The 20,157-nt window shown below is 37.0% G+C and overlaps 1 protein-coding gene across 3 annotated transcripts in view; it reads right to left on the minus strand.

Moving 5' to 3' along the window:
• Positions 1-20,157, minus strand: part of LOC139136557 (basement membrane-specific heparan sulfate proteoglycan core protein-like) — a 176,993-nt gene that overhangs the window by 92,574 nt on the left and 64,262 nt on the right. For all 3 annotated transcript variants that reach the window (XM_070704289.1, XM_070704290.1, XM_070704292.1), the window contains 17 exons: positions 19,736-19,881; positions 18,380-18,521; positions 17,849-17,973; positions 17,152-17,352; positions 12,888-12,980; positions 12,553-12,636; positions 11,935-12,077; positions 11,186-11,297; positions 8,572-8,685; positions 8,206-8,324; positions 6,695-6,781; positions 6,312-6,373; positions 6,067-6,134; positions 5,393-5,533; positions 4,007-4,192; positions 2,551-2,643; positions 2,066-2,149 (listed from right to left, as the gene is read on the minus strand). In XM_070704289.1, the coding sequence (XP_070560390.1) occupies positions 2,066-2,149; positions 2,551-2,643; positions 4,007-4,192; positions 5,393-5,533; positions 6,067-6,134; positions 6,312-6,373; positions 6,695-6,781; positions 8,206-8,324; positions 8,572-8,685; positions 11,186-11,297; positions 11,935-12,077; positions 12,553-12,636; positions 12,888-12,980; positions 17,152-17,352; positions 17,849-17,973; positions 18,380-18,521; positions 19,736-19,881 (2,000 nt within the window). The remainder of the gene's footprint in view (positions 1-2,065; positions 2,150-2,550; positions 2,644-4,006; positions 4,193-5,392; positions 5,534-6,066; positions 6,135-6,311; positions 6,374-6,694; positions 6,782-8,205; positions 8,325-8,571; positions 8,686-11,185; positions 11,298-11,934; positions 12,078-12,552; positions 12,637-12,887; positions 12,981-17,151; positions 17,353-17,848; positions 17,974-18,379; positions 18,522-19,735; positions 19,882-20,157) is intronic.

Below are 20,157 nucleotides of genomic sequence, written 5' to 3' on the forward strand. Positions count from 1 at the left end.
AATTCTGACCTAGTGTTATTGGATTATGGATTGGTATGATTGCGATTATTTTTTCATGCAAGACTAGCACATTTGCTTACTGCAAAATGTTTAACTTTGAATCATATATAAAGCACTAAAATGACCTGAATAAAATATCCTGTGTAGGAGGAAAGGTCATGAAAATAGCCTGTTGCCATTAAGAATAAAATTAGACGTAGGGATTAATTTTATTAACATTTTATGTGGAGGCATCATGGGCCAGTGGCTAGAGCAGTGGACTCACGATCAAAGGATGGTGAGTTCGAGCCCCGGCATGGCTGTGGTGTTGTGTCCTTGGGCAAGGCACTTTATTCCTCATTGCTTCTCCCCACCCAGGAGTGATGGGTACCTGGTAGGACAGAGGTTGTTATGTGTGCGTTTAGCTCTGCTGCGCTTATTGGCTGCACATGTGAGCTGTTGTCTGCTCCCCAGGGAGTTGAGTGGTATAATATTAGGTCCAGTGACCAGGGGTAATAATAATTGTAAAAGCGCCTTGATCACATCTACTTGTGGATATGTGCGCTATATAAGAACCAAATATTATTATTATTATTATTATTGTTGGAAAATTCTTCATAGCTCAGGTAGTGCACCACTAATTGGCAAAGAACATGTTTGTCCATGGTGAGGACAGATTTGTTTCACCAGAACTGAAATTCGTACAGCCATTCACAAATGTTCCTGTGGAATGCCTTCATATTTTTGACATATATCACATTTTAAAATTGACCAGCTTGTGGGGAGGACCTCTCATTTGTAATAATGGTTTGTGAAAAATTTAGTTTTTAATTGTAAAAATGTTGCATTTTACCATTTCATGTGCTTGTGTCTTTCATGAGTTTTTGCCAGTTACTGGTAACAAAATATGATTAGCAATAACCAATGACTCCCAGAAGTGATTTGATACAACATTCTGATACACCCATTTCATACGTTGTTTTTTTCACTACTGTTATAAGGTTCACTTCACTATTATTGCCCCAATAATTTACACTTTTCCACTAAAATGGCAAAACAATAAGTTGCTTGCACCAAGTTAGTATCTGAGAGGAATTCCCTCACCTGTACAAGCAGTAGCAACTTGCCATAGCACTGTTTTGGCAAGCTAGATGGCTCTTTTTAAGATCAGATTCAATCAAGCTAGGGGGTCTTGACTATATATGGAGGTCAGCATGTGGAGACATTCCAAAGCAGGGTCAAGCTGGCTACGAACGATCGGAGGTGTTGTTTGGGAATGCCCCTGAAGAAATCTTGAGACAAATCTTCTTTGAAAGGCAAGGATGCAGTGTTTGAGCAAAATTTTGGGGTTGCTCATGTTTTTAGGCGAAGTGATGAGCTTCAAGCAAACCAAAATGCACGACGTGCAGACAATTCTGTTTGATGCTAAGCGTTGAGCCATGTTTCCCGGGGCCATGTTACTGGCATGTACCGTACAATTTGATTCTACGTAGCAGGTAAACTGTTTCATTTTAGAGTTGGTGATCAATAAAGTTTGCTTCACTGTTTCACTGTCCAATTTGTTTGGGTAAAAGTTAGTTTATTTTTAAAATGATTGAGGCTTGGTTCATTCTTATCGAATGAGTGGCCCGGCGTCCCATGAGTTTTGTAGCGATAAACTTTCCTGGACTGCTATTGAAAAATTGCACTAGTCCGCAGGACTACCTCTGACGACATTTTTACTAGTCCTCTTAAAAATTTACTAGCCTCGGGCTAGTGGGCTAGCGCTTATGTCGAGCCCTGATACAACATGTGTTTTGAATTTCTTTATTTTCTGATGTAATTCAGATGAAATACTGTTCTACAGTTTTGGATATACAGGCTTAGTATGCGTATGATGTACATACCTACACACACAAAATGTCAACATCTGTTTGTGTAGGTATGTATAAGTTACCCACAGATGCAATGTGTGTTATCTGCATCTTACTGCCAAGGCTGCATTTTTGGTAAACTGAGAGTCCCAGCTGATGGTCCCAGATTGCATCTTTGGTAGCTGTACGTACCTCTTTTGTGATTAGGATCATGAGATGCTGTTAATACTTACCTCAAAAAACGGTACTTGGTAAGATACTCGGCCGCTACTTGAGATGGATTTGTCAGCATAGTAATATAGTGTAATTCCATTACCCTAGTGGCAAAGTGATATTTATTTAGACATAGTACAGTTTTCATATTGTACTTAAAAGCTGAAATCATGGCAAAGTTATTTACATACTGCTGAAATCAATGATGTGTTCCTTTGGTACAAACTAAATCATTGCTGTCAGTGCATCTTGCTGCAACTTTTTTACATCAATCAGTCATCTTTATTAACAAAATACACTGACACAAAGACCAAGAGGTTGACTTTTGAAATTACAAAGTTGATGTGTGAAAAAGAAAACAAGTTACACTTTGCGATCAGTTTATTGGTGTTTCTGATCATATTCTACAGATCGTTCCACTCTGAAATATCTATTCACAAATGTCGAGACAGAAGTCATTTTCTCTGTATCACAATAATACATTCACTACTACACAGTAATTTACCTGCAGAATGACGTCTGGTTCCCTGAGAGATGTAGCTCCAACACTGGCTCTATGTGACACTGTATATCTCAAATATCCACCATAGCTTGTCACCTGTAATACACCATGTAACAATACAGTCACTCTATAATTAGACGTCACAGTCAGATAAAATGTCTGGAGTTGAAGAGGTTGGATGACACTGAGTGAGAGTCATACAGGCAAACTGTGCTAACATTTACTTTTTTCGAGAATGATTTTGTCACAGTATGGGTAGCCCAATACATTAGTGATCTAAATGTATTTCTGGTGAACTTTTTGCAGAATATAAAAGGTGCTTATTACAATTTAACAAAATCACCAAAATGTGACCTTTTCAACAAATGTAAATCTTTGCTCTGGCTAGGAAAATATTCAGATTATTTTAGTTGTAAGAAAACATTGGCACATGTTTGGAATTCCTAATGCTAATTAAATGCTGAAATAGTACACTGGTATTCATTGCACAATTTGCATAATATTAAGAATGTTAGGAATTTGCAACTTATTGAAAATCAATTTCTCATTTGTCCACTATACAACCATCATAGAAATACACATTCACATTGCAATACATTCCAAAGATTCTTTGAAATAACAAATGAATAAAACAACACCAACTGAATATTTTATCCATGTGCAGACTATTTCCAGACTGAGCTATGCATGAAATGTACTGTAAACCTGGATATTTTAATGTGCATGATATTTTTTGGACCACAAACAAAACATGAAAATTTCATACACACAAAATTTCTCTGACCTATTATTAGTATTCATGAGATGCCATCCTAGCCATTGAACGTACTTGCTATGGATTTTACATGTCAACAGTTGATAAAATCTGAAATCAGTCTTTTACGAACCTTTTTTCATGTTGTATGTTAAGAGGTAAATTTATAACTACCAGGCACCCATTGCCTACATTTGTCTGTACAGTATTGCTGCTAAAATCAACAATAGAACATTTAATCCCATTAAGCATATGAACCATCAGTTTTTATTCACTCTTTCTCATTGAAATATCAAAAGTTCAGTTCACAACCCACAATAGTGAACACCTGCTATCTGGTTATTAGGGTTATACATGTAGTGGTCCCTTTATTAACCTAATGGGCTGTGCATTACCAGAAATACATTGCTTTGGTATATTTATTAATACAACTAACAAGGAAGCACTGTGGGATAGTGTTTAGGGTTACTGTCTTACTATCACTATGGCAAGTTTGAGACCTGGTAAGTTCAGAGTAACGGACTCACTGTTGGAGGGTGGTGAATTTGAGAGTCTGGGACAGCATTGTGCCCTTGAGAAAGGCACTTTACTCCTCATTGCTCCATTTGCCAGTGGGTATATGGGTACCTCATCCTGTAATTGGGTAATGCCTGTCGGATGATGGATTGAATAAAAAAAAAGAAAGAAAGATAGACACAGGCTTACCTTGTTTCCTCTGAATTTAGGTGGCAATAGATAGTAGTAGACACCTGAAGGAGACAGTGTTGAGAAACCACTGACCAACAATTCTCTGGAACTGACTCTGGTCAATTCTCTATCAGTAGATCTACCACGACTATCAACCACTGAAAAACCTTGTACATCTCCATCATTGTTGAACGAAGACACAACCTGGTTTAAGGAAGGCAACCACATTAATACCAGTATTTCTTAAAGACATATAAAATCTGACATGTAATATTGTTGGCATGGAAACACCCTCTGCTTCACCTATAAACAAAATTTATCCTTATGATTTGTTTGGTAAAAAATTGCCTCTATGTAATTCTAAGGTCATTCAGGATATGTCCAAACATTTGATTTGGCAGTGGGCTAATCACATTGAGACAGGATGTTAAAGAAGTTGTTAAACTCTCATTGATAGACTGCCCAAGAATTTAAGGACAGTTTCCAGAAGGTGCATCGCCCTCCAGAGATGAGAAAATCTGGAGGCGAAGTGACTGGACAAAATAAGTGATAACTGGTAAATTTAACCCTTTGAGCACCGAAGTCAATTTTTGTCACCTTTACAAAATATACCACAGTAAAATTTTTCAGATTGTTTCCAAAATTTTGAAAAAAACTGTAGTTAATTAAATATGATGCCCATTTGCTCATAAATTATCAAAATAATCAAAGAAATATTCTAGTAGATGAACAAAATGGCTTTCGTCAAAATAGGTCATGTCAGGATCATATATTTGTTTTATCTTCAATTCTTAGAAATAGGCTTGTTCATGGTTTGTCAACTTTGCTACATTTATTGATTTCCAGAAAGCCTTTGATTATGTGGATAGGGATGCTTTATTATACAAACTGTTACTAAATGGCATTGATGGCAAAATGTATAAAGGTATAAGTGCTATGTATAGTAATACAGAGGTATGTGTAAAGGTCAATGGTTTGTATACTGAATGGTTTGACACAATGTATGGAGTTCGTCAAGGCGATAATTTATCACCATCCTTATTTGCCCTTTTTATAAATGATCTAGCTGTAGAGTTAAAATCGTTCCAGAAAGGTATTATGGTCGATAATTACAATGTATCTATTCTTTTGTATGCGGACGATGTTGTTATAATTTCCGACAATGAAACTGATATGCAGTTCATGTTAGATCATGTAAATGTCTGGTGTTCAAAATGGAGACTTGTCATTAATAACTTTGAATTTGACAAAGTTCAGATTATTATGAGTTTGACTGTCATCAATTCTGTAGTCAAATTTGGAAACAGATTTGTTTCTTTTCTCATAATATATCATGAATAGTTTTCATATATTTTAAAAAGCCCTGGCAATGACACTTTTTATGGGAAGAGTAGAGATTCCTACCTGGCTTCTTTTCCAGGTTGTATGGGTGCATTGATTAGTAGTACCCATACAGAAACACGATATACAGCCCTCCGGATTATCAGATGAAAGATGGAAAGTGTTAGAAACACACTGATCACAGCTTTCACCTTCAACATTTTTCTGCAATCAAAGAAACAACAATCAAATACTGAATGATTATGGCACAAACTCATCACATAATTGATAAGTATACAACTTTACTTTGTAACTCTACAAACATAAAATCTGATTATTGATTTACTGTTTTGTTTTTCCAATTTCATCTGATGGAAACACAAAACAGTAATGGAAATGTCTTTCTAGGGCTGTGATCTAATTCACAATATTTATTTACAAAGCCACCTTATATTTGGTTACAATCTTCCATTTGAAAAATTAGGTACATGAAAACTGAAGTGTTTACATTGTAATTCAAAGCACTAACATCTAGGGTGACAATGCACTTTACGTGGTCTTGAGATTTTAAACTTGAGTGATCCAGTATAAACTCTTTTGAAATGGTCATCTATATACTGAACATTAATCAAGGATTGTTGGAACAAATTGAAGAGTTTTCATTTAAATTTGACTGTACTTGTAAAAGTACATCATGAAGGTAGAATTGCTGAATTTTGTATAACATGGCTTTTTTCATGTGGATGGACATACTTTACCTTGCAGTCACAGCGATTGCTAATACCTGGATTCATACTGCCACTTTGATTACAATTTTTCAGATCTCCTAAAACAAAAAATATTTGTGTGGTTAATAAATAAACTGCAATAATATACCTATTATACTTACAATACATAGCCTATAATTCAATTCAAACTGTAGGGTAATTATTGGGTCAGAAAATGGACACTAAAAAATTAAGGCTAATATATCTAATCTTGCATGGTTAAATACTGAAAATACCTTGTTGTGGTCTACATTCACTGCCAGGAATTGTGGGATCTCCTCTGTATCCCGGCTTGCATCTAGAAATGAAATACAAACACAGTGTAAACTATTATACACAATCAAGTTTTGACTAGCAAATCACAGATATTAATTGGTATGATCAGAGTTTGTGGCAATTTAAAACAGAATGACACTGTGAAATTTGAACCATAAATGTGTGCTTGTCAACAAAACTCATTATTTATATAATATTTAAATCTATCTTTTAAGAACATTAAACTGAATACTGAACTAAACAACAGTCAGACAGAAAAGTAAGCTTATAAATATTGTGATCTTTATCTTTTAGAAAAGCAAAGCAAAATATTACAAAACAAGAAGAAGTTGAATCAACATACTGTTCACATTTTCTTCCACCATAACCTGGTGGACATGCATTGCATTCTACTTCATCATTTAAGTCTTGGAAACAGGTTGGTGAAAAACTGAAAGAAAAAAAATAAGAATGAGAAAAAGACTAGTCGTGATTGGCCGAAATAAGTCATATGACTTCCCCCTCTTTAAACTTTCCTGCAAATTGGTCCACTGACAAGGATAGAACCAAATATACAAGGTAAGTTAGCAAAATTCAAGATATTCACTGCTGTGAAGGAACAATGTCAGTATTTAAATGCAAACATGAGGACAAGGAATCTAGTAGTGTGACAGCTAGCTATGACATAATATGAAATATGGAATGATAATTTTATGGTGCTTACACAAATGTATGCATTAACCACAGCTAAAGCTATCAGAAATATCATTGTGTTTACTCTGGCAACATTGTCATGAATGTGGAGTATACACAGTTAAATAATAACACACGCTAGGAAGGGTAAGATCACGATTTCTTGCCTGTTGGAGGGATGGTGCTCATGATGGTATATTGGTGATGCCAGAGCCAAAGGTTAATGTATCATCAATATTACCGTAATGAGCACCAGCCCAAGGGAAGGTTAATGAGCACCAGCCCAAGGGAAGGTTAATGAGCACCAGCCCAAGGGAAGGTTAATGAGCACCAGCCCAAGGGAAGGTAATATATCATAATCTTGCACATGGTAGCGTGAATTATTAATTTTATTTTACCCAACAAACACTTTTGTTTTTGATACTGTGTGTAAAATGCGGTCAAGCATTGAGACTCGCCAGAGTGAAAGGTTAGATTTCTTGCTTGATCACAATGCTACATGAAGTTGAAGGTCATCTTTAAATTACATCTAAAACGGAGACATAGTGTTATTGTATAATGTACTAAATGTTATCTAATTCCAGTCAAGCTGACTTCTTGTACCTTTTTGAAGCTATTGCTATACAGAAAATACCAAGCAAAATTACCCTCTGATGAGAGAGACACAACACACGATAATAACACAGAGACACAACACACGATAATCAAGAACGCGGTTGTGTGAAATATCAGTGCAGAGACAGGGTAATTTCAGTGCACATGAAAAGGCAATATCACCTAATAAATGTTATATCACTTTTTGTTGTGTTTTTTGTTTTGAGGCTTAGCCAATCATTGTAACTGGATAATACATGTGGTGCAACAATTAGTTATTGCAACAATCACTTCTCTTTTGTGACACTGATTGGTACAGTACCAGTAACCTTCAATAAGATTGGATTGGTGTTGGTTAAAGCATAGCTAGATGGTGACTATTTATTAGGATTATTGGCAGCTTTATTTGCGCTAAAGGCCATTGGCCCCTTGTGCCACACAGAATAACCACACATACTAAAGTAAACACTTAGAAAAAACACAATCAAACAAACAAAAATTGTTACAGTATCTTAGGAGTTTTCACTGCGTCTCTTGAATGCAAAAAACAAAAGTCTGCATACATTTTGATGGGACATAGATACTAACTTATTTGATGGTGTTGTTAATGGGCAGGCACACTGTTCACATTCTCCAGAACGTCGGTCTAAGTAATATCCATCTTCACAACTTTCACAACTATCCCCTGCTGTGTTGTCACGGCAATCCTTAAAATGAACAAAGACAGAACCATACATATACGGTAATGATTTTCAGGTTTCTAAAATTACACATTAACATTCAATCCGGGATAATGAATTTGAAAGAGAGGTTTACAGAAGCAGTTTTGTGAAGGAGTTAAAATTTAACATGTACTTTTAAATGTACACTGTTCTTGTAAATTTTGTTCCAAAGGAAGACACATAAAACTAACTCCAAATTTCACTTTGGTTTATTTCAGAATATTGCACTCACCATACAAACTCCAGTGTTGGCATCGCATTGTTCTGATTTGCCATTACAATCACATGGTATACAGGAACCAAGGAATTGGTTATTCCTAATACGATGGTAACCACTGGCACAGTCCTGGCAGTACCAAGAAATAAACAAATTAGAAAAATGACATGCAAGCTAACATAAGAAGTGAAAGAATGAGAAAGGAGAGAAAATTAACCATTGACCTGCTGAGGTGATTTGGAAAATGATGTTTGACTGCCTTGCTGTACTTGTTGGTTACGGTGTATTATATTGTTAACCATACTATGCTACAGGTAATATAGAAATACTACATCATTTTGATAGGTTTAGCAATTTCTTGTTTATTTTAACCAAAAATGAAGCTATTTTCTTTGTTTCAATAAGCCAAAGACTATGTAAAATTGAACAATTTTGACAAGGTAAATATCTGCCTTCTCTTCCTCTTTCATGTTTTTCCTGACCTTACAACATAACCTATACACAAATTTCATTTCTGACTGGTTGGCATGCCAACTGACTGGTTAGTAGGCTAATTAACTTGTTCGTAGACAAGCTTAATGAAAAACTTACTTGTAGACAGGTTGACTAGTTGGCAGGCTACATGAAAAAGTCTTGGTTAGCAGGCTGACTAACTGGTTGACAGGAATAGACAGAAACTGACTAGGCAGACTGACTTGTTTGCAGGCTGGTTTAGTAATAGACTGACTGGTTTGCAGGCTAATTGATAGGCTGGTATGCTAACTAGAGTGATGAACTGACTAGTTGGTAGATCAGCTTGGTGACAAACTAACCAGTTAGTGGGATGACTGGCTGGCTAACTGACTATTTTGCAGGCAGGCTGACTGACTGGTTGCCAGGCTGACTGACTGTTTGGTAGCCTGACTGGCTGGTTGGTAGGCTAACAGACTTGTTGGCTGTCTAGCTGACAGGTTGGCAGGTTAACTGACTTGATGGCAGGCTGACTGACTGGTTGGAAGCCTGACTGACTGGTTGGCACACTGACTGACTGGTTGGCAGGCTGATTGACTGGTTGGCAGTCTAACTGACTGCTTGGTAGACTAACTGACTGGTTGGTAGGCTGACTAACTGGTTGCCAGGTTAACTGACATGACTTGTTGGCAGTCTGACTAACTGGTTGCTTGGCTAACTTACTGGTTGGCAGGCTAGCCGACTGGTTGGCAGGCTAGCTGACTGGTTGGCAGGCTAACTGACTGGTTGGCAGGCTAACTACTGGATGGCAGGCTAGCTGACTGGTTGGCAGGCTAACTGACTAGTTGCTGGCTAGCTGACTGATTGGCAGGCTAGCTGACTGGTTGGCAGGCTAGCTGACTGGTTGGCAGGCTAACTACTGGTTAATTGGCAGGCTAACTACTGGTTGGCAGGCTAGCTGACTGATTATCAGGCTGACTGACTGGTTGGCAGGCTGATTGATTGGTTGGCAGTCTAACTGACTGGTTGGTAGGCTAACTTACTGGTTGGTAGGCTCCCTGACTGGTTAGCGGGTTAACTGACATGACTTGTTGGCAGTCTGACTGACTGACTGGTTGCTTGGCTAACTTACTGGTTGGCAGGCTAGCCGACTTGTTGGCAGGCTAGCTGACTGGTTGGCAAGCTAACTGACTGGTTGGCAGGCTAACTACTGGATGGCAGGCTAGCTGACTGGTTGGCAGGCTAACTGACTAGTTGCTGGCTAGCTGACTGGTTGGCAGGCTAACTGACTGGTTGGCAGGCTAACTACTGGTTGGCAGGCTAACTACTGGTTGGCAGGCTAGCTGACTGATTATCAGGCTGACTGACTGGTTGGCAGGCTGATTGATTGGTTGGCAGTCTAACTGAATGGTTGGTAGGCTAACTTACTGGTTGGTAGGCTCCCTGACTGGTTAGCGGGTTAACTGACATGACTTGCTTGCAGTCTGACTGACTGACTGGTTGCTTGGCTAACTTACTGGTTGGCAGGCTAGCTGACTGGTTGGCAGGCTAACTGACTGGTTGGCAGGCTATCTGACCAGTTGCTTGGCTAACTTACTTGTTGGCAGGCTAACTGACTGGTTGGTAGGCTAGCTGACTGGTTGGCAGGCTAACTACTGGTTGGCAGGCTAGCTGACAGATTATCAGGCTGACTGACTGGTTGGCAGGCTGATTGATTGGTTGGCAGGCTAACTGACTGGTTGGTAGGCAGACTGACTGGTTGGCAGGCTAGCTGACTGCTTGGCAGGCTAATTGACTTGTTAGCAGGCTAGCTGACTGATTAGCAGACTGACTGACTGGTAGGCAGGCTAGCTGACTGGTTGGAAGTCTGACTGACTGGTTGGCAGGCTGATTGACTGGTTGGCAGTCTAACTGACTGGTTGGTAGGCAGACTGACTGGTTGGCAGGCTAATTGACTGATTGGCAGGCTAGCTGACTGGTTGGCAGGTTATCTGAATGGTTTGCAGGCTAACTGACTGGTTGAAAGGTTAGCTGACTGGTTGGAAGGCTGGCTGACTGATTAGCAGGCTAGCTTACTGGTTGGCAGGTTAGCTGAATGGTTTGCAGGCTGAAGCACTGACTGGTTGGCAGACTGAGTTACTCGAATAGCCAGTGAGTTGTTTAAATCATTTAAACTCACCTCACAAGACAAACCACCATATCCCTCAGGACACTGGCAGTCTTCAACAAGAGTTGCTCTGGGTTGCCCAGTGGATTCTGGGATAGCTACATCCAATGATATATCACTCAAGCTAAAATGTTGAGACCACATAAGAATATAAGTGTGCATTCAGATGGGACAATATTGCCACTTATAATTCCATACCACTGTAACAATTCTGACATTATGAAATGTTAGCATAAAAATCTTGATAACATTATCAACACCAATTCATTACAAATATATTTTCAACCTTAGGAATTCAGTTGACAGGATAATTGCAGCGATGTTGTTATCAGTTGTCTTTCATGGAAACTGACATTTCCAATTTGCTGGCAAACATATCTGAAATCTACCATAGTGTACATCAACACTTTGTAAATAGCTTTGTTACATTTTACCAGTACACCAAATTATTCATTGTAATTGCTGCAATTAGAAATTGTTCAATCTATATAGTTTTCTTCATCAATTCATAATTCTTAGTTTTATCTACTGCCATATCTCTGCACACATCAGAGTAAGATGTTGTGGGTTTTTGAGCTGACATCCATCAAGAATACCTTTCTCCCTTGACAGCTGCTACCATTACACTGCAAATGTTCAATGTCTGCTACCATTTACAGGACGCATGTCTGTAATAAAAACTAACACTAACTTCCCAGAATGTACATTTTAATCTTTTATAAATGTAAGATTTCTTCATAGAAGAGCAAAGTGTATCTTACCTTGAGTATGTCATAGTTGTATGATAAGATGCCCTTATAAGGAAATGTTCAATATTCTGAAGTGCCATCATTATATCCTGTCTAGATGCTCTGCTTCGTGCAGGTACATCGCCTCTTACTTTCTCAACTCTGTTCCAACCAAACTGCAACAATTGCATCACAAAAAAAATTTACTGAAATAGATTTTGCAAATGTTTCATATAAAATACAGAAATATCCAAATGATTAAAAATTTCTCATTTGCCAGTTTTATTCTAGTTCAAAATAAAATTATCAAATGAACAAAAAATGCTACTTTTCCCATGTCATGATTTTGGGTCCCATTGTCATGTTGCAACTTAGTGACCCATTATCATGTTGTAACTTAGTGACCCATTATCATGTTGTAACTTAGTGACCCATTATAGATATAGGTGTATAATAATACAAGATACAAAAAGACCAAATCAATTAAAATGCTTCACTGTGGTTCAAACACAGGAAAGTTTGTGTTTGGTTAATCTCTAAGGCCAATTTAATGAACACTAAGATAATGCAAATAACTTTGTAATACAGTATTACATCCACAGAATTTAAATATTAGAAAGTAAAGACACAGATATTGTAACAAACCCTTACCTCTCTAAGATTCACTATTCTGTTATTTTGTACACCGACAGTTGGCTGTTCATCAAATTTATATTCCAAGGTGATACCATTTCCCTAGATCAACCAAAATTGTGATGTCACAAGAAAGTGCTACAAATTGTGATACAACACATTGAATGAAATATATCGTTATCTATGAAAACAGTTCAAAGATTCTGTAATTGGTCCAGATTAGGTTGTATGACCTTTGCAAAAGGTCACAAATACTCTATCTTATAGAAGTAGAGGAAAGTGTCAGTACAAACACTTGGCCGCTCATTTTTGAGTAGATGTTTATAATCAATTAGACATTAAAAAAAACTTACTCTGATTATAACATCAGGGACATCAGAAGCTCTTGGGATTTCTGTCGTCTCAAACTGAATCATATACTGTAGTTTTCCACCATAGCTTGTGAGCTACAAATTTCAAAGGAGGAAAAATTCCAGGTCATTGACACTTCATCCTGATTTGGCTGTGCAGCCATTCCATTGATGATCATAAGATTTTACAACACTGAGGTTTAGGTCACTGACCTTTGAGTGTTTGAACACTCTCTGTCTGACATGCCACAGCCAAGTTCAAATCATAAATGAAATCAACACAAAATGGACTAGGAATATGAAAAGTATTGATTTTTATGTCATGACCAATAGGCTAGCTTCAAAACAAACGCTATGCTGTAATAGGGTGTATGTGAGCAGCTTTGCTATTTGTCTTGAAAACAGCAGTCATTCACCGAGATAATATGATCCTATCATGACCATACTGAAACTAGTTGTACACAAGACATGTCAACAACATCCCTAAAAAGAATGTACATTCATGTTCATACAAACTTACTTATCCAGTGTCTAATATTTCAAAACTTTAATCTTCCACAGGGTGAGTACACGGTTTTGTGGAGGGACCGTGGTGAGTACTAATGTGGACCATGGAAATTACGGCAGATAGTTTGAACTTGAAGATATTTCAGAAGTACGCTAACTTTAAACTTAATTTGACTGAGAAGTTGAGAATTCTGAATCTCACCAAAGGCAGATAATGGCTGTCTTGGTAATTGATCAACTGAGATTTCATCATACAAAATAAACCCACAAACCCTAAAGAAAAGGGTCTATGATAAAATAAGTTGTAATTTCTAGAAAAGTTCTGTTGTCATAATGAAAGTTTTATGAAGTTTAACATTGACAATGGAACTGTTGAACAAGTAACTGATGCATGATGTGCATATTTTGTAAACAAATTAGGTGGAAATGAATTGATCAGAAGTACATTGACACAGATAATCAATTGCAAGGCATGGTATATATCATGAATAGACAAACACAGTAGTACAATAGTATGTGGCCTTGTACATCAGATTGGTTAGACTGAATAGCAACCAACATGACCATCAACAAGTGTTCCTTGGCAGATAGTCAATCTTTATCATGTAAAGCTACACTACTGGACTGTCACAATAACGATAGCCATCTTAATTAGGATTCAAACTACAACACAATACCACAATTGATTAGTTTTGTAATTAGCCAGCAAGGCTTTCAGGGTTAAACTCAATATTCTTAAGGATTTACAGAACATCAATGGACCACCCAGGTGTCTATTGAAAAGCAAACTTCCTGTGTTCAGAGAGAGGATGGCATTCAATTTCTGATACAGTAAACTATTCTACCGGTATATGTTACGTACATCACTTGTTTCTTAGGTATTCATGTACTAACTACAATTTATTGATGTAAAAGAGTGACGGTAGAAGGCTATGCTCAGTGAATACCTTTTGGACCTGAACAATAGTGATAACAATATAGTAGACAGTTCTAAAGCTGTGAAAATACTAAGCCATGCCAATTACATTGAATGCAAAATAAATCAACTTGTGGTAGAATGCACTTCAGGGACAGATTCATGGTCTCCTAAACTTTTACAATGCTTTTTTTGGTCTATTACTTGTGGAGGCGCATTTTGAAGCTCATGGTGTAACTAAAGTGCTTGCCAGCTTATTTTTGTTGATTTTGAAAATTTCATTTTTCCTCAAAAAGTTAGCACGCAAGTGTTGATTTATTTTATGTAAATTGTTTCTCTACTCCCAAGTTTAGAATGGTGACCTCTGATTTTTATTCTTGATTTTGAAAGGAAATGGTTTAAAAATGTCCTTTTAAAGCCGCACTTTTCAATCCCAGGTTCTCGCATTAGTGGAGTTCTCCTCCCAGTCAAACGCTTGGCCAGTATGATGTTTGATTTCTATAACATTTATTACACAAACTGATCTCAACCTTTTGTCACATTTTGCTAATCCTGTAAACAGAGTTTATGCAAGCTTTTGATTGATGGTCGGTTCAAATCGGCAACGGTCATTGATTCCCCACCACAAACGCTCAAATTTCCTAAAAAAATTGTCTTCTAGTCGCGTTAGACTTTGAATATAACCACAGAGTTCAATCGGCAGCAACTTTGTGCTGACCGCTTGGCAGTCTGTCTGTGTCTTTGCGGCCGGGAAAACTAAAAAGTGGCATTTTCTGGAGCGTGTGCCCGCGTGTTGCCTGTTTATGAACGCCGCCATACCTTGGCGTCCTTTTAAAGGGAGGCTCCGCCTTTAACCCTTTCACCACCATGGCTTGACCCAAACCAAATGTTATCAATGGTGATTGTGGACCTGTTTACAGGGAATTGGGGGTGAAAAGGTTAAAGGTTTAGTCTTTCAATTTTGAGGCATGTACTACCTTAATCAGACAGATTATTCATTATTATAATTATTATTAAACTTTATTGTCCCTAAAAATGGGAAACTTATCTTGCAATGGCACAGACAAACAACATTAAAAATACGGTGATAAAAAGGGTAATACACATTAAAAACGAAAAAACTTGTTACAATAAGTGTTGAACAGTGGACTTAAGACATTCTCTGATTGAGAAGTCGGATGGCAGAGGGTACATAACTAAGTCGAGCACGACATGTTCTTAAAGCTAGAGTTTTATACCTGCGACCTGACGGGAGCTCCTCAAAAGCTGAGCCAATGGATGGGAAGGATCCCCGAGGATTTTAACAGATTTGACAAAAGCTCTATTCTCATACAGTGATTTCATGCTCTTACATTCACGGCCACAGATTTTGGAACAGGTGTTAACAATTGTTTGTAGTTTGTTCAAGTTCGAAACGGTCAGACCTCCACACCAGCTCAAAAATGAGAAGGTAATTACACTTTCAATGTGACTAGAGTAGAACGTTTTCAATATATGTGGATGAATATTCAGTGATCTCAGTTTGCACAGTAGGTACATTCGCTGTTTACTTTTCTTGTAAATGGATTCAGTGTTCTGTTGAAATGTCAATTTGTCATCTATGAGTGATCCGAGATAACGGTATATTGAAACACGCTCTACAACTTCAGAATTTATTTTACGGGAATCGATTTTCTTCTTTGCCCTTCTGAAGTCAATGATCATTTCCTTTGTTTTGCCAGTATTTAAATCAAGATAGTTTTTGTCACACCATTGTTTTAAGCGTTGCACCTGATTTTCAAAGTGTTGTTCATTGTTTGATTGTAGACTGTCAGACCTAGCTAACACAAACAGGTTAACTTAAAGCCCTATTAACTCTATTTTTTTATTTATTTACCAAAAAAATACCATCCAACCTAAAGAGAATTATTTGGAATACTGTTATTATACTGTGTTGCTTTTGAAAATGTCAGTATCCTAATCCTTGGTTCTGGATTTGGTCAATGAAATTCACTTGCTTACACGCATACATATGCCACTGCCATATTTGGTCAATGAAATTCACTTGCTTACACGCATACATATGCCACTGCCATATTTGGTCAATGAAATTCACTTGCTTACACGCATACATATGCCACTGCCATATTTGGTCAATGAGATTCACTTGCTTATACGCATACATATGCCACTGCCATATTTGGTCAATGAAATTCACTTGCTTACTCGCATACATATGCCACTGCCACATTTGAGTTGCAAGCTGAAAATTATTTGTTTGAAAAACCAACAAGGCTAAGGTATGTAAATCTTAGCTGTGAGTTCATCACCATTGTTGAGCTAAGTTCTATGGCCACACTTCAGTAAGCATTTTTACGCAAGTTGCATTTGATTTCAAATCATCTTATTGATAAAACTGCTAATAGGGCTTTGATGATTCTGTAGATTAAAAGACATCCTTTAACTCACACCCTGACTCTGAATACCATAACTTTGCCAAGATAGAATGTGGACAATACCACTGAGCTAAACCACTCTCCTTGGAAGGAATATTTTATCAATGACTAAGTCATGTAATTTTGTCATGACTATTGACCATTATGTAAATAAACATGTCCATATACATATTCCACACACACAAACACATACCTACAGGCCTGTGATGTAAAATATGTCATGATAGAAAAACCAACAGTGCTATAAAGGTATATGAATCTAAGTAGTGTGACATTAATTCACTGATAAAGTTGTGCAAGTTCAATTATCTGAAACTAAAATACAATGAAACTGCATTTCTTTGACACTGTATTACTTTACATTTTTATAAAGTATATCTATTTGATTTCAAAAATAATATCAGCTTACCTGGTTACCCAAAAACTCAGCGGGCAGCATCCAGTAAAAATCTCCTTTTCCCAACTCCTCAGTAAAATCTTGTACAAATAATTCTCCGGTGATTTTTTGGACTTTCAAATATCTGCTATCCAAAACATCTACCTGCTTATTCCTGTACTTGGCTATTTCTACACCTTTAGCATCTCCTTCCTCACTGAAATAGATGGTATTCTGGAACAACAACAATGAATTGGATGTCTCATTTGACTTCAACAAATTTGAAATCACTGAATTGCACTTGTTTGGAAAGCAGTAATTGAAATAGAACTTTCATCAGATGGTAACAGTAAGGATGTTCCTCAATGCTAATGATAAATTTTTCTGTTTTTTACAAAGTTGAATTCTCTGGAAATTCTTAGAAATTTAAGTTCAAAATGCTACCCATATACCTGTGTCATTTTGATACTTCCAAAATAAATATCTATAATAAGATTGTTGACTAGCATTGAACAGATAGTTTATGAAATAACATGTAATTCTTGAAAGATAGTTTAGATTTTAAGTTCATCAAACTTAGCATATTTTCGAAAAATTTAGTCTGGTGATTGTGAATTGTAATCTTCTTTTGAGGAAAAGGGTTTAGCTATTCATGATTAACTTTAAATGATCAGATTGTCACATAGAAATCCAGAATGCAGTATTCATGAGAGGGCTAACGCTGGCTTACCTGGTATCTGTAATAACTGCTGCTAATACAATATTGTACAACACCAAAACAGAAACACTGAACACACTCATCTAAAATGACAGCGTCTTCATTGAAAACTGTATCATGACATACTCCCTCAGGTGCTGTAAAATGTACAAGAATAACAGAAAGATAAAAGCACTGAAAACAGACACATTTGTATATCATGTGCAAGAACACTTCAGAAACAATGACAAATGGCAACAAGCCACACAGCTAACACTGTCACCAACTTGATTTTGGTAAAAACAAATTGTTTTCAGTATAAACAAATGTGAACCTTTACAGAAGAAACTGAGTAAGCAAGGAGAACAATATTCAAGACATCTTGAGTGCCTATGCACTTTTAAGCACCATGGTTCCATTAAATTCAAGCACTGATGGGGTGCAAAGTTCTTCATCATTCCTTTCACTAAAATCTTGACTACCAAAGTTTGTTCAACAAGCTCGGCAAATTATAAGTTGCTGGGATGCCGTATATTAGTCGATCACAGAATCACAAATACTTACGAGTGACTGCTACGATTCCATCGGGCACAGCAAAGATGTAGCCTTTATTGTTCATAGGTTCACATGTATAGGCACCACTGTCTTCTGGCCTGGCATCAGTTATTGTGAGTATTCCAACACCAGCAATTGATGTAGATGTTACCTGAAGTCCAACACATATGTGACGATCAGTCATGTCTACACACTCATCTATGCATCAACAAGTAAGATCATGCATACCAAATTTCAAAGCAATCTGACAAGCAGTTTTGGAGTAAAAGATTTTTTGACGAAATATAGGGAAAATGGCCCAAAAATACAAATATAGAAATTTCACCATAATTTGAACACATATAACTGAGGTCAACTCAAGGATCATGCACACCAAGTCTCAAATTATTGGACAAGCATTTTAGAGAAAATTTTCGACCAAAACAACAATTTGAACACATCTAACTAAAGTCACCTTACAGAACATGTACACTAAGTTTCAAATAAATCTGGGCTGTGGTTACAGAATGTTAGCAATTTGCATGATTTTGCCTTTTCTTTAATACCGGATTTGCATACTTTTAACACCAGCATGTACATTTGCACAAATTCACATCTCCACTGGGTGCATTTTTACAGCAAATACTATGCTGTGGTTTTGAAGTTTTTTTATGTAGCAGACAATTTTTACATACACACAGTCACCGCCAACTAACAATACAAGCTCTCTTTGGTACATATATAACTATACCAAATGTGAGCTAAGAACATGATGAAAATTGTGAATGAACAATGCATGATAATCTTTGTATAATAGAAGATGACTGGAGAGTTTGTAAAGGTACTGGATTGAAAGTCAAGAGCTGACTTGACACTGAGTGAAATTGGCAATTATTCATTCAAGCAATAAACCGCCCCAGCGACTGGTTTACCACAAAAGATTTAATTTGTTCGCAACATACATGTACAAATGATAACAAGTGCTTGCATGGAGTGAACTAGTCAAAACCACGTGGTATACCCATTGCTGAGGTGGTTTATAGCTATTATATCATGAGAGTATATTGAAAGTCTGGCATGAAATGTTAAACAAGGAATTTTCTCAAGCTGAGAGCTCGCATCGCACTGGCATTTTCATGTCTCCACTGATCAGATTGTTATATATGTGCTATCAATAAACTGGTATGATATAACTTTTATCATAGCATACCAGTTTATTGAAGGTAAAAATACAGCTATCTGATTAGTCGAGACATGAAAATAACAGTGCTATACATAGCAAAGTTGGAACACACACAAGCTTAAAACTGATTTAATTTCAGAATTTTAATAATCTGTTACGACATAAAAACAATCAACGACCTCAGTAGCTGGTTTATCACTTACCCTGGGAGCAGGTCCAACATGTCCCCAATTAAGTCTCCAAGATATGATTGGTGTTGGAATACCTTCAGCTTCACATTTCAAAATCACTGTCTGCCCAACAGTCACTTGAACAAAACTCTCAGGAGGTGTAACAACAACAGGTGCAGCTGGAATTCAACAAATAATGACAGGAGTATTTGAGAATAAAAATGTCATTCAAAAAGTCATCAATATTCAAATTTTTTCACAACAATGTACATTTTACAGCAGCATAGATATGGTAGGGGTTGATTTCATTTGAATGAATTTTAAGCAAAAGTGCAAGAATTGAGAAATCCCGTCATGTCATCTAGGTAGGCAATCTTGCAGGACTTATCAGCTGACTGATTGATTGCGTTTATGAATTCATTGAAAGGCCATGATTTTGTGGTGTTTTAGTATAA

This window comes from Ptychodera flava, chromosome 7 (assembly GCF_041260155.1).
Source record: "Ptychodera flava strain L36383 chromosome 7, AS_Pfla_20210202, whole genome shotgun sequence".
Lineage (NCBI taxonomy): Eukaryota > Metazoa > Hemichordata > Enteropneusta > Ptychoderidae > Ptychodera > Ptychodera flava.